The sequence below is a fragment of the Macaca mulatta genome, chromosome 10 (genome assembly GCF_049350105.2).
Source record: "Macaca mulatta isolate MMU2019108-1 chromosome 10, T2T-MMU8v2.0, whole genome shotgun sequence".
Lineage (NCBI taxonomy): Eukaryota > Metazoa > Chordata > Mammalia > Primates > Cercopithecidae > Macaca > Macaca mulatta.
In genome coordinates this window covers 9,909,828-9,923,504 of record NC_133415.1, presented here as the reverse complement: position 1 = coordinate 9,923,504, position 13,677 = coordinate 9,909,828, and the positions used below count along the sequence as shown (strand labels likewise).

General features: G+C 54.7%; 1 protein-coding gene across 2 annotated transcripts; it reads right to left on the bottom strand.

Moving 5' to 3' along the window:
* Positions 1 to 169: 169 nt before the first annotated feature.
* On the bottom strand, positions 170 to 11,379 carry PMM1 (phosphomannomutase 1). Of its 2 annotated transcripts, XR_003719848.2 has the most exons (9): positions 11,263 to 11,379; positions 7,612 to 7,729; positions 6,095 to 6,171; positions 5,848 to 5,939; positions 5,527 to 5,626; positions 2,471 to 2,546; positions 1,480 to 1,595; positions 624 to 1,112; positions 170 to 586 (listed from the first exon to the last, which is right to left on the bottom strand). XR_003719848.2 is itself a non-coding variant. In XM_015150464.3 (8 exons), the coding sequence occupies exons 1-8, from the start codon at positions 11,347 to 11,349 to the stop codon at positions 990 to 992; spliced, it is 789 nt and encodes a 262-aa protein (XP_015005950.1). In that variant the 5' UTR covers positions 11,350 to 11,379; the 3' UTR covers positions 170 to 989. The 2 variants fall into 2 exon arrangements, 1 of the variants encoding a protein (XP_015005950.1); XM_015150464.3 differs by having other exon boundaries at positions 170 to 1,112.
* Between the last annotated feature and the right edge of the window lie 2,298 nt (positions 11,380 to 13,677).

Genomic DNA, 13,677 nt, shown 5'->3' with positions numbered 1-13,677 from the left:
AGCTCTTCTCTGGGGCTTCAATGGCCCCCTCCTCGACTGGATCAGGGACTTCCTTTGTGACCTGGGCCAAGTCCCTGCCCTCTCTGTGCTGTTTACTCATCGGCAAAGTAGTGGCTATGACGGCATGTGACTAAGGCCAATTATCCATTTAGACGCAACTGACACCTACTTTGTTCTGGGAAATTTAATACTGTGACAAAGTTCTCTAAAATAGGCGCCTGTGCCACCATACCCCACCGTCCAGGGAATAGGCACCTGCACCACCATAACCCACCGTCCAGGAACAGGCGCCTATGTCACCATACCCCACCGTCCAGGGAATAGGCACCTGCGCCACCATACCCCACTGTCCAGGGAATAGGCACCTGCACCACCATACCCCACCGTCCAGGAACAGGCGCCTATGTCACCATACCCCACCGTCCAGGGAACAGGCGCCTATGTCACCATACCCCACCATCCAGGGAATAGGCACCTACGTCACCGCACCCCACCATCCGGGGAATAGGCGCCTGCACCACCATACCCCACCGTCCAGGGAATAGGCACCTACGTCACCACACCCCACTGTCCAGGGAATAGGCACCTACGTCACCACACCCCACTGTCCAGGGAATAGGCACCTACGCCACCATACCCCACTGTCCAGGACAGGCAAGCAGGGCAGGCTAGATCTCATACCGACACTTGTGCACGCCTCCTCCTGGCGCAGAAACCTGTTCTGTACTGGAATACAAGCAGCAGCTGTGGCCTCAGCCACCAGGTGGAGCATGGGGAACACTCTGGGCTCTGCGAGGACAGAGCCAGTGCCACTAGGAGCTGACTGGCTAGGGTCGGTTGTCCACACAGACTCTGGCCCCATTCGGGTGGGCCTTGCAGCAGGCGTCCTGGGCCAGAGGAGGGGCCCTGGCATCTATCCAACACCAGGACCTCTCTTTAGGCCTAGGCCAAACTCTTCAGAAGTCACAACGCACAGATGTGGGCCCCGGTCACGCCTCATGGGCTGTCTCTGGGAAGAAAATCTCCCGGCATCGCTGCACTGTGTCCTGAGGAGACACCACGCTGTGGCCAACAGTCCGGGGGTCAGCAAAGATCTCAAAGTCGTTCCCACCCTGCACACAGAGGATGGGCAGAGGAGGCATATTTAGGCGGAGTCCCTCTCCACGTTGGCTGCTAAGGACCTGCCCCTCCTCCTGCCCCTTCAGAACTGGCAGGAAGCCCACCTTCTCACTCCTGTCAGACCCGCCCTGACTTGCTGTGTGATGTAGAACAAGTGCCCAGCCCTCTCGGGGCCCCAGCCTTCTGATCTGTGTAATGGGGCTGGTGAGCAATGGCTGTTCTCCAGGAGCCCCCGCAAGAGGTCTGCTGTGTTGCCCCGTGTTCTGGCCTTGACCTGGGCGATTTGTGTTGGAGAAGCCACCAGACCTGGCTTCTGGCTGTCCACTGTGTTGGGGGAAACCTGGGGTGGGCCACACTCACAGGGCTGGTCTCGTTCCCAAAGAAGTGGATGGTGTCGAAGCTGTCCTGGTCCAGGCTATCCAGGCAGTAGCGCTTGTCCCAGCCCTCGGGGAAGACGTCAAAGCTGATCATGCCTCCTGTGGGCAGGGGTGGGGACTGTTATTCCCTGCTGGGAGGGGCAGACAAGGCTAACAGAAGGGCTGCTTGTTCATTCATTCATTCAACAACCCTTGGGGATTGGGACACGGGGCAGCAACAGGACACGGGACAGACTTAGGATCCTCAAGGAAGTTATGACACAGGTTGGAGAACAAACAAGACTACAAGACATCAAAGTGGGTGGGGGAAGCTCATCCAGCCAGGGTGGTCAGGGGAGACCTCTGACGAGGTGGCAATGAGCTGGGACCTGAGGCACAGAACAAAGTACAGCCCCTGAGGCAGGGAAGAAGATGAGTGTCCCAGCAAGGGAGGAGGCTGGGAGAGGCAGGGCGAGGACGGGCAGGCCCTGGGCATCACGTGGAGAGGGAGGAAGAGCCTAGGGAGGGCTTTGGGCAGAGGCACACCATGACTCCAGCTCCAGCCTCTCCGGCCACTGGGGAACGGGTGAGGTGGCAGAGAGGAGCCCGGCTGCGTCAGGTCTGTTGGAGGCTGGGATAAGCTGCTGGCAGTGGAGGTGTGAGCACCAGTGGGATTCCAGATGCAGGGCCCTGGGACTTCTAGGAGTTTGGACTTGGGAAGGGGCGGGGGAGAGCATTCAAGGGAGAGGCTCCGGTTTTTGGCCTGAGAAACTGGATGGGTATAGGGCATTTACCACTGAGGTGTGAGGTGGGGAAAACTGGGGGCCAGTAAACGCTGAGCCCCTTTCTGCATCAGGCTCAGCCACCCCCTCTGCCCTGAGTGGGGGAGGGGCTCCTAAAGCTAAAGGGGGCCATAGCCTGGTCTGGCAAGGGGCGGAAGGTTCGAGGAGGGGCCCTGTACCAGGCCTCCCAAGCCCTCTGCAGGGTGGACGTACCTCGGGAGAACCTCAGCCCTTTGCCGGCAAACTCTGTTTTCAGGGCTTCCACGAACTTCTCCCGGATCTTCTCTTTCTGCAGAGGGGAGGGGGCGGATGGCAGCTCAGAGAACCTGCTGTGTGCCAGGCCCTGGCTGGGCACACAGTCCACGTGAGCGTGCTGAGCCTTCTAGGTGGGCTGAGAGTGTCCCAAGCTGTGAAGAAATGTTTCCACATGGCCGAGGCTGGCTGCACCTCCCGTCTCTGGAGAACAAGGCTGGTCACTGGACAGCCCCACGTGCAAGGCCAGCCTCGGCAGGGACTGGCACTGTGACCTCGAGCTGGTTACTCACTCTCTGGCCTCAGTGTCCTCATCTAAGGAAGGGAAGTACTCATCCCCACTTCAGCGTTCTGGAAGACAAGCTGGGTCAAGCATTTACACCAGCTCTGGGCCGGGGCAGGGCACATGGATCAGGAAGGTTTATGCCCCTCCAGTGCCAGAAGGGGGCAAACAAGAGCCAAAAATACTTGAGAAGGTGGGGAGTTAGCGTGTGGCTCCCCAACCCCATGCCAGGCATGGTCCATGTGCCACCTCATCCAGTCCTCATGACAGGCCATGGGATGGGAACTGTTATTACCCCCACCTTACACATAAGCAAACTGAGGCACACGGTAATAAAGCTGTTTTTCCAGGTTACGAGGCAAATGGGTAGAGCTGGGACTGGGAACCTGGGTGGCCAGGAAGGGATCACCTCTCAGCACGTGTGTGTGGGAGAGTGGTTGTTTGCCAATGACCAGTTGCAACTACTCCAACAAAAAAAGTCCCCGGGGCTGTGCGCAGTGGCTCACGTCTGTAGTCCCAGCACTTTGGGAGGCCAAGGTGGGCAGATCACTTGAGGCCGGAGTTTGAGACCAGCCTGAACATGGCAAAACCCTGTCCTTACTAAAAAATACAAAAATTAGGCCAGTGCGGTGGCTCACGCCTGTAATCCCAGCACTTTGGGAGGGTGAGGAGGGCCGATCACAAGGTTAAGAGATCAAGACCATCCTGGCTAGCGTGGCGAAACCCTGTCTCTACTAAAAGTACAAAAATTAGCTGGGTGTGGTGGCTCACACCTGTAGTCCCAGCCACTCGGGAGGCTGAGGGAGAAGAATTGCTTGAACCCAGGAGGCAGAGGTTGCAGTGAGCCGAGATTGTCCCACAGCACTGGGTGACAGAGCAAGACTCTGTCTCCAAGAAAAAAAAAAAAAAAAAAAGGGTATTTCTTTGCAAGGCGCAGTGGTTCACACCTATAATCCTGGTGCTTTGGGAGGCTGAGGCAGAAGGCCCACTTGAGGCTAGGAGTTCAAAACTGGCCTGGGAGACACAGTGAGATCCCATCCCTACAAAAAATTTTAAATTTTAAAAATCAGCCTGGCATGGAGGAATGCACCTGTGGTCCCAGCTACTCAGGAGGCTGAGGTGTGAGGATCGCTTGAGCCTGAGAGATCAAGGCCGCAGTGAGCTAGGACTGGATCACTGCACTGCACTCCAGGCTGGGCAACAGAGTTAAGACCCTATCTCAAAAACAACAATAACGACAAAAAGTATGCCGTGTGCCAGGCATAGGAGATCCAGAGGAGAACAAGCCGCAGAAATCCCTGCCCTGATGGAGCTTACAGTTCTGGGACAGGGACAGACAGTAATTCGGGTTTTGAAAGTAGATGGTGGAAGTTGTCCAAGGCTGCTTGGGGAGAAATAAGGTAGGGGAAGGAGCAGGAAGTGCAGCAGTGGATGTGATACTCTGGGAGGCCCCACTGGGAAAAGGACAGGAAAGGTGATTTGAAGGAGAGGAGGAGGGACGAGCTGGGCCTGAGAGAAGTGTGCTCTGGCAGAGGCACAGCACTCTAGAATCAGCCAAGAGGCCATAGCTGGAGCAGAGGGCAGGGAGAGCCACCGAACAGGTCAGAGAATGATGGAACGACGTGGACGGACCAGCGTGGAAAGGTTTGGAAGGGTGGATCACTCCATCGCCGAGAGGGAGGGAGGCGTGGGGAGAAAAGCAAAATGCACATCAAGGTTCAGCAGGGGCAGCACAGGCAGAGGTGAGAGGACCTTGGTGTGTTCCAGGAATAGAAAGTGGAACTTGAAGGGCACAGAGAGGAGACGCGGAGAGCCGGAGCCAGGCAGAGCCCTCAGGGCTTAGGGCACCATAGCAGGGGGCTAGAACATCATCCAGCTGGAAATGAGGAGGCAAGGAAGGATTGTAAGTGAGGGGGCAGGGCTGGGAGGTGAATGCGGCTGACACGTTTGAAAGGTTCTAATGGGCCGGGCGCGGTTGCTCACGCCTGTAATCTCAGCACTTTTGGAGGCCCAGGCAGGTGGATCACCTTAGGTCAGGAGTTCAAGACCAGCCTGGCCAACGTGGTAAAACCCTGTCTCTACTAAAAAAGTACAAAACTTAGCTAGGTGTGGTGGTGCACACCTGTAATCCCAGCTACTTGGGAGGCTGAGGCAGGAGAATTGCTTGAACACGGGAGGTGGGAGTTGCAGTGAGCTGAGATCATGCCACTGTACTCCAGCCTGGGTGACAGAATGAGACTCTTATCTCCCTCCCCGCCCCCCCAAAAAAAGAAAGAAAGAAAGGTTCTCAGTGGCATTGCCGGAGAGCAGGCTGGCAGGGTTATGCAGTGGGTAGAGAGGGACAGAGAGGAAAGTTGGGGCAACCTGGGGCGGGGGAAAGCGGTAATCTAGAGTGGGGTCTCAGTTCTGCAGATGAACAGATTTGACACTGACTCGAGAGGCTGATGAAATAGGAGCTGTTGGACCCGATGTGGGTGGGAAGGTGGAAATGATGTTCCCAGGTGTTGGCCTGGCTCAGTGGGTGGCTGCTGGTGCTGGTCACCTAGGAAGGGGGACCAGCAGCGTTGGAAAGATGCACGTGTGTCTACAACAATGGCACACGGTAGGTGCCTGAAAGGGTATCAGTTAAATCAGAACACATCCCCCCAGTCTATTTTACCGATGAGAAAATAAAGGCTCAGATAAATTGAGTGACTGAGGCCTTACAGGCCTAAGGTTGCATAGCTAGTGGTACCTTGTCCAGTTCGGAGAACTCGATCCGTTCCTCCAGGGTGCAGCTCCGGCCGATGGGCGAGATGTTCAGCATGCCATTCCGGAACTCAATGAAGGTTCCACTGGTGGTGAGGGAGGGCGGGAGCCAGAGAGAACCAGAACGGCCCTGAATTCAAATCTAGCCCCACCTGGGACCCCAGCCTCCTAGGACTCCAAAGGGGAAAATAATCCACACTTCCCGTAAAAAATCAGGGGCCCAGGTATCTCCAGGCTCCCTCTGAGGGACCCACACTTCTCCTCCCTCAGGCCCCAGGTTCTGGAGACCAGGCTGGTGGGACCTCACCGCTTCTTGGGCAGCCTGAGCAGGGCCATGTAGCTGAGGCAGAAGTTGATCAAGTCCTGCAACAGCTCCTCCCCCAGGTGGTTCTGGATGGTCTGGCCAAGGAACACAGGGCTCTGAGCGCGGCCTAGGCTGCCTGACCCGGAGACAGGCACAGTGTCTCTCCCCCAGCCCCGGACAGAAGGCACCCTTGGACTGCTCCACTATGGAAAAGCGGGGTGCCCCTGGCTAAGCCCTGGGGGACACTGACCTGCTTGGAGAGCAGTCGTCCGTGCTTATATTGCACTGTCCCGTTCTCAGCAAACACATAATCAAACTTCTCAATGACTTCGGGGTCACATAGAGGACAGGAGGAAGAAAGACTGTGACACCAGGTCTGTGATCCCATAGGCAAGTAAAGAGACAGGAAGCCCGCACCCTTGGTTTCGTATTCAAAGGACATGTGTTCAATCTGAGGCTGCAACCTGCTTCTCCAGCCTTTCTCCTTCTGCAGTTTGGTTTTCTTCCAAAGAAGCCAGTCACACCTGTGGGCCTCTGCACACAGGCATCCATGCAGGTCCTTCTGTCAGGACCGCCCTTCCCTGGCTTCCCTGCCACTCATCCTCCAAGATCCAGCTTCCTCCTCTGGAAGCCATGCAGCACTCTCTGGCAGAGGGCATCATTTACACTCTGTGCTACCCTGCCCCTCTGCAGATGAGCTTCCTTCTGCTCTACAGCTGCCATCGCACTGGGTTCTCAAGGCTGGCTGCATGGGAGAGTTGGAGGTTTCAGCTCTGGCTGCCAGGAGAAGCAGCTGGAGTGGGTGGGAGGTGGGAGGTGCAGGGAGCACAGCTCAGAGGCTGTTGCGGGGTCTGGGTGGCACGTGGTTACCTAGACTATGAAGGCATGGTGGAGATGGAGACAGAGGGGACAGGGAGATATTTTGGGGTTTGCTGATGGAATAAACAAGAGGTGGGGAAAAGGAAAAATTCGAGGAAGTTTCTGGCTTGAGGAACTGGAGGCACCCACTTTGACTGGTCTGAGACCAGGAGCTCTGAGGTCCAATCAATTTTCTGGATAACTTCAGAGTCGTCCTCTGTTAAATGGGATGATCACGCCTACTCTAAAGTGTGATTGTGGGGATTAAATGCAATGGAATAACATTAACACATGATCATTTTTGACAAATGGTAGCCATCATTGGTTCTGCCCTTTTTTTTTTTTGGAAGCAGAGCCTCATTCTGTCACCCAGGCTGGAGTGCAGTGGCCTGATCTTGGCTCACTGCAACCTCCACCACTCAGGTTCAAGCGATTCTCCTGCCTCAACCTCCCGAGTAGCTGGGATTGCAGGCACGTGCCACCATACCCAGCTAATTTTTTGTATTTTTAGTAGAGACGGGGTTTCACCATGTTGGGCACGCTGGTCTTGAACTCCTGATCTCAAGTAATCCACCTGCCTTGGCCTCCCAAAGTGCTGGGATTACAGGCGTAAGCCACCATGCCAGCCAGTTCAGCCCATTTTAAAGATGAGGAAATCAAGACTCAGCAGGCAGAAATGAGAATGTAAACTGCATAAGGGCAGGTTTTGCTTGCTTTGTCCCAGCTATTTCTCTAGGGCCTGGCACAATCCCTGGCAATAGGAGGTGCTCAAGTGTTTGTCACAGCAGTGAGGGAACTATCTGGCTGCTCTCTCTCTACTTCTGCCCCACAGAAGCAGGACCGGCTCTTTGAAGATGCCCAGGAATCTCTCAAACTCCCCACTCCCTCTACCCCCAGTCTCACTCTTACCTTCATCCCCGTCACCCAGCTGCTCAGCGATCTTAGAGTAGTCAGAGCCGCCCACCACACCGATCTGCACTCTACTTCGCAGCTTCTGCAGGAAGGCGGCCACCTCAGGGTCAATTTTCTATGGGGGGAGAGGGGAAGCATAGCATTCTGGCTTTCAGCATGTCTGGGACCTCCACGTAGCCCTCACTTAGTGCTCAGAACCCAGGGAGCCCACGTTCTAACTGGATCTGAAGCAGTACGAAGCTTAGACACCAAAAATTAGACAGGTTGGGCACCATGGCTCAGGTCTGTAATCCCAACACTTTGTGAGGCCATGGCAGAAAGATTGCTTGACCCAGGAGTTTAGAGCCTAGGCAGCAAAGGAAGACATCGTCTCTATGGAAAAAAAAAAAAATTTTTTTTTTTGGAGACGAACTTTTGCTCTGTCGCCCAGGCTGGAGTGCAGTGGTGTGATCCTGGCTCACTGCAACCTCCATCTCCCATGTTCAAGTGATTCTTCTGCCCCAGCCTCCTGAGTAGCCAAGACTACAGTTGCCCAACACCACACCCAGCTAATTTTTGTATTTTTAGTAAAGATGGGGGTTTCACCATGTTGGCCAGGGTGGTCTCGAACTCCTGACCTCAAGTGATCTGCCCCCCTCGGCCTCCCAAAGTGCTGGGATTACAGGCATGAGCCAGTGCGCCTGGTCTTTTTTTTTTTTTTTTTCTGTGGTGGAGTCTGGCTCTGTCACCCAGGCTGAAGTACAGTGGTGTGAACTCGGCTCACTGAAACCTCTGCCCAGGCTGGAATACAATGGCGCAATCTCAGCTCACTGCAACTTCTGCCTCCCGGGTTCAAGCGATTCTCCTGCCTCAGCCTCCTGAGTAGCTGGGATTACAGGTGCCTGCCACCATGCGCAGCTAATTTTTTTTTTTTTTTTAATTTTTAGTGGAGACAGGGTTTTGCCATGTTGGCCAGGTTGGTCTTGAACTCCTGACATCAGGTGATCCACCCACCTGGGCCTCCCAAAGTGCTGGGATTACAGGCATGAACCACTGCGCCCAGTCCATGCCTGGCTAATTTTTAAAAATTTTCGGTCGGGCGCGGTGGCTCATGCCTGTAATCCCAGCACTTTGGGAAGCCCAGGCGGGTGGATCACCTGAAGTCAGGAGTTCGAGATCAGCCCGGCCAACCTGGCAAAACCCTGTCTCTACAAAAGTTAAAAAATTAGCCGGGCGTGGTGGTAGGCGCTTGTAATCCCAGCTACTCAGGAGGCTGAGGCAGGAGAATCGCTTGAACCCGGGAGGTTGAGGTTGCAGTGAGCCCAGATCACGCCATCACATTCTAGCCTGGGGGACAAGAACAAGACTTTGTCTCCAAAAAAAAAAAAAAAATTAGCCAGGCATGGTGGCACTCGCCTGTAGTCCCAGCTACTCCAGAAGCTGAGGCGGGACAATCACTTGAGCTCAGGAGTTCGAGGCTGCAGTGAGCTGTGATGGCGCCACTGCACTCCAGACTGGCTGACAAAGCGAGACCCTGTCTCTAACAACAACAACAAAATAGCATCACAATCAAGTTGATTCTTGAGGAGCCAAAGAACAACAACAACAAAAATAGCCCCACAAAACAATGTTTAATATTTGCTCTGGGCAAACAGATCCTGGAGGAAAGCCACACCACAGTAACCACATTACCTTGGGGAGGGGGGCCAGGCCTGGGATCCTGGTGTAGTCAGAGGGGACTTTACCCTTCTCTGTTAGGTTTTCATTCTTTACCAGGAGAGTGTGATCATGAATATGTGTACAATTAAAAATTAACTTTCAAAAGGCACTAAGCACAGAGGCTGGCCCGTAGACAAATTAATAGGCTGTTCTTATTCAGGTTGTTATGTTTGTGGAACAGAAGGTCAGAGGGAGGCATCAGAACTGCGCCTAGGCCCTGCCACCTTTGTTCCAGTTCTTTTGTTTATTTGTTTGTTTGAGATGGAGTTTCACTCTTGTTGCCCAGGCTGGAGTGCGATGGCACAATCTTGGCTCACTGCAACCTCTACCTCCTGGGTTCAATCGATTCTCCTGCCTCTGCCTCCTGAGTAGCTGGGACTATGGGCAGGCACATGCCACCACACCCAGCTATTTTTTTTTTTTTTTGGAGACAGAGTCTCGCTCTGTCGCCCAGGCTGGAGTGCAATGGCACATTCTTGGTTCACTGCAACCTCTGTCTCTCTGGTTCAAGCGATTCTCCTGCCTCAGCCTCCCGAGCAGCTGGGATTACAGGTGCATGCCACCATGCCTAGCTAATTTTTTGTATTTTTAGTACAGACGGGGTTTCACCATATTGGTCAGGCTGGTCTTGAACTCCTGACATTGTGATCTGTCCACCTCGGCCTCCCAAAGTGCTGGGATTACAGGCATGAGTCACTGAACCCAACCTCATTTTTGTATTTTTAGTAGAGACAGAGTTTCACCATGTTAGCCAGGCTGGTTTCGAATTCCTGACCTCAGGTGATCCACCCACCTCGGCCTCCCAAAGTGCTGGGATTACAGGCATGAGCCACTGCACCCAGCCCACCTTCGCTCCAGTCCTGTCATCTTCCTCCAGTCCTGTCATTTTCCTCCCAGACCCACCCCTGCAGGAAGGCAGAGCGGGCTGATTCTTCCTTGAGTCCTCAGGGCCCAAGCCAGGGTAATTTCACCACAGAGGATGGGGAGGGGCATTTGGGACCTAAGAGAGGAGGCTAAGACCTGGGTTCCCATCAGCCACTGCCCAGTAAAGCCCATCCCACTGTTCCCCCACGCTAGGAGACCTGTCGGTTGGTCCTTGAGGCCCCCAGACTGGAGGGTGGGTTACCCACAGGGAGGGCACGAATGAAACCTGCTTACTGATGCATCCAGCTGGTGAGGGGGCTTTTGGGGACTCACTCACAATGAGACCCAGTGGGAGAAAAACTGAGCAGAGGTAAGAGGCTCAACACAGTGAGTCTTTAGAAGAAAACCACACTCTTACCCTCACTATGCCTCAGTGTCCTCACAGCAAACAGACTAGGCCTGAAGCCTCTCACCTACGGGTGGGTAGAGCCCATAAACGAATTTGAAAAGAAGCCCTCTCTGCTCCACGACTGGGGGTGGAAGGTAAGGTGGATGATAGGGCTTCAGAAACTAGACTCAGGCCCAGGCCTGCAAAGGTCGGGGTGGGAAGACTCTGAGACCCCCTGTCTCCTACCAGATGGTGACTGACACTTGGCTGCGTGCTTGTGTGCCTGGAACCCCGGTTCAGAAGCCAGCTCTGACCACTGGTGCGTTGTAGGGCTGAACTAGGGTGGGATCCCCAGCTCAGGAGGCTGGGACCTCCGGGAGCCAGGCCCTAGGGGCATGTGAAAGCATCTGGGGACAGAGGGAGCTAGGCCCCTGATCGCAGCCTCTTCCCTCCAGTACTGGATCCTACCCCAACACTCCCAAGCAGAACACAGGCAGGGACGCTGCTGGGGCAGTGACGTGGAGGGCCAGGTCCCCTCACTCCCGGTGGGTGGCCCCGGATGTCAGGGGGCCGGGTACTGCCGCATGCTACACTCGGTCCCGGCGTGTCCACGGTCACTCTGCTGCAGATCCCACACTCAGCCTCGGGGGTGTCCGCGTGACACTCCCGGCGGGAGCTTCCAAACTTCAGGGTCCTACCTGGCGAGCCGGCGTGAGGGTCCCGTCCACGTCAAACAGGCAGAGGACCCGCTCCTTCCTGCGGGCTCCCTGGGCGGTGACTGCCATGGCTGCAGCTCCGCGCGCGGGGCGGAGTCTGGAAGATGCAGCCGCAGAAGCAGCGCAGGGATAAGATTCGACAGGGCGGGGCTTTAGGGGGCGGGGCCAGCAGACGGCCTGATTGCGCCGAAGGGGCGTGGTCTCGGCGGACCGAAGCGGGGGCGGGGCCTGAGTTGATTCTGATTGCTCCTGGAAGAGGCGGGCGAGGCATAGGGCGGAGCGCAGCCCTCCAGGTTCGATTGGATTCCTCCAAACAAGACGGAGGCGGGGCCTGAGCCTGGGCCCGGCAGGAAGTGAGAGAGTGAACCCGGAAGACAGGGGAGGGGCCAGAATTGGCGGGTTGATAGTGATTGCAACAGGCCGATTCAAGGGCTGGGTCGGGCGGGGCCTCTACCGTACTGTGCAGTGCCTGGTGGGCCAGGCGGGACTAAGAGAGCCGAGGTCGCTCGCCACTCTCACAAGACCTGTGGTCATCTCTTTGCCTTACAAATTTTGAGCTGTAGGAAATCTCCTGAGCCAGGCGCTGTGGCTCACGCCTGTAATCTCAGCAGTTTGGGAGGTAGAGGCGGGCAGATCACCTGAGGTCGGGAGTTCGAGACCAACCTGACCAACATGGAGAAACCCTGTCTCTACTAAATATACAAAATTAGCCGGGCGTGGTGGTGCATGCCTGTAATCCCAGCTACTCAGGAGGCTGAGGCAGGAGAATCGCTTGATTCCAAAGAAGCCAGAGGTTGCTTTGAGCGGGAAGCAGAGGTTGCTGTGAGCCAAGATCGCGCCATTGCACTCCAGCCTGGGCAACAACAGTGAAACTCTGCCTCAAAAAAAAGAAAGAAAAGAAAAGAAAAAGAAATCTCCTGAAGGCCTTTGTTCAGGCTTTGGACTTGGCCAAATTTCCTTCCCCAAGACCCAGATCTCAGGGTCCACCTCCTTGGAGACCTTCCCCAGAGTCTTCCTTTTTTTTTTTTTTTTTTGAGACAGAGTCTCGCTCTGCCCAGGCTGGAGTGCAGTGGTGGGATCTCTGCTCACTGCAACTTCCACCTCCCAGGTTCAAGCGATTCTCATGCCTCAGCCTCCCGAGTAGCTGGGACTACAGGCGTGTGCCACCATGCCCAGCTAATTTTTGTATTTTTACTTATTTTTATTTTATTTTATTTTTTTTTGAGACAGGGCCTTATTTATTTATTTATTTATTTATTTTTGAGACTGGGTCTCACTCTGTTACCCAGGCTGGAGTGCAGTGGCGCGATCTCGGCTCACTGCAACCTCTGCCTCCCGGGTTCAAGCGATTCTCCTGCCTCAGCCTCCCGAGTAGCTGAAACTATAGATGTGCCACCAGACCCGGCTAATTTTTTTTTTTTCTTCCTGAGATGGAGTTTCGCTCTTGTTGCCCAGGTTGGAGTGCAATGGTGCGATTTCAGCTTACCACAACCTCTGCCTCCCGAGTAGCTGGGATTACAGGCATGCACTACCACGCCCGGCTAATTTTGTATTTTTAGTAGAGATGGGGTTTCATCATGTTAGCCAGGCTGCTCTCCAACTCCTGACCTCAGGTGATCTGCCTGCCTCAGCCTCCCAAAGTGCTGGGAATGCAAGCGTGAGTTACCGTGCCCAACCAACCTTCCCAGATTATATTCACAAGTATTTAACCATTGCATTGACTTTGGGGTCAGTTCCAGGTTGTCTTCCCGGCTCCACCACTATGGGACCTTGGACAAGTCACTTCACCTCTCAGAGGCTTTGTGTCTTCACCTATAAAATGGGATGAACACCACCTACTTTGTAGGGTTGTTTTTCACATGAAAATAAATAACAGGCCGGGTGCAGTGGCTCACGCCTGTAATCCCAACACTTTGGGAGGCTGGGATGGGCGGATCACCTGCAGTCAGGAGTTTGAGACCAGCCTGGCCAACATGGGGAAACCCCACCTGTACTAAAAATACAAAAATTAGCCGGGCATGGTGGCAGGCGCCTGCAATCCCAGCTACTTGGGAGGCTGAGGCAGGAGAATCGCTTGAATGTGGAAGGCGGTGGTTGCAGTAAGCCGAGATCATGCCACTGCACTCCAGCCTGGGAGACAGAGCGAGACTCCACCTCAAACAAACAAACAAACAAACTAAATAATAACTGTAGAGTTGGATGCGGTGGCTCACACCTGTAATTCTAGTACTTTGGGAGGCCAAGGTGGGTGGATTGTTTGAGCCCAGGCAGTCAAGATCAGCGTGGGCAACATGGCAAAACCCTGTCTCTACTAAAAATACAAAAAATTAGCCGGGCGTGGTGGTGGGCACCCGTGGTCCCAGCTACGCAAGAGGCTGAGGTAGGAGAATCACCTGA

What these genes read in the sequence shown, in the direction of transcription:
- PMM1 (XM_015150464.3), bottom strand. Translation starts at nt 11,349, where the DNA reads ATGGCAGTCACCGCCCAGGGAGCCCGCAGGAAGGAGCGGGTCCTCTGC. An exon ending in GACGACTGCTCTCCAAGCAG is followed by an intron (nt 5,940 to 6,094) that starts GTCAGTGTCCCC and finishes TTCCTTGGCCAG; the next exon opens with ACCATCCAGAACCACCTGGG. An exon ending in AGTTCTCCGAACTGGACAAG is followed by an intron (nt 2,547 to 5,526) that starts GTACCACTAGCT and finishes TCCCCTCTGCAG; the next exon opens with AAAGAGAAGATCCGGGAGAA.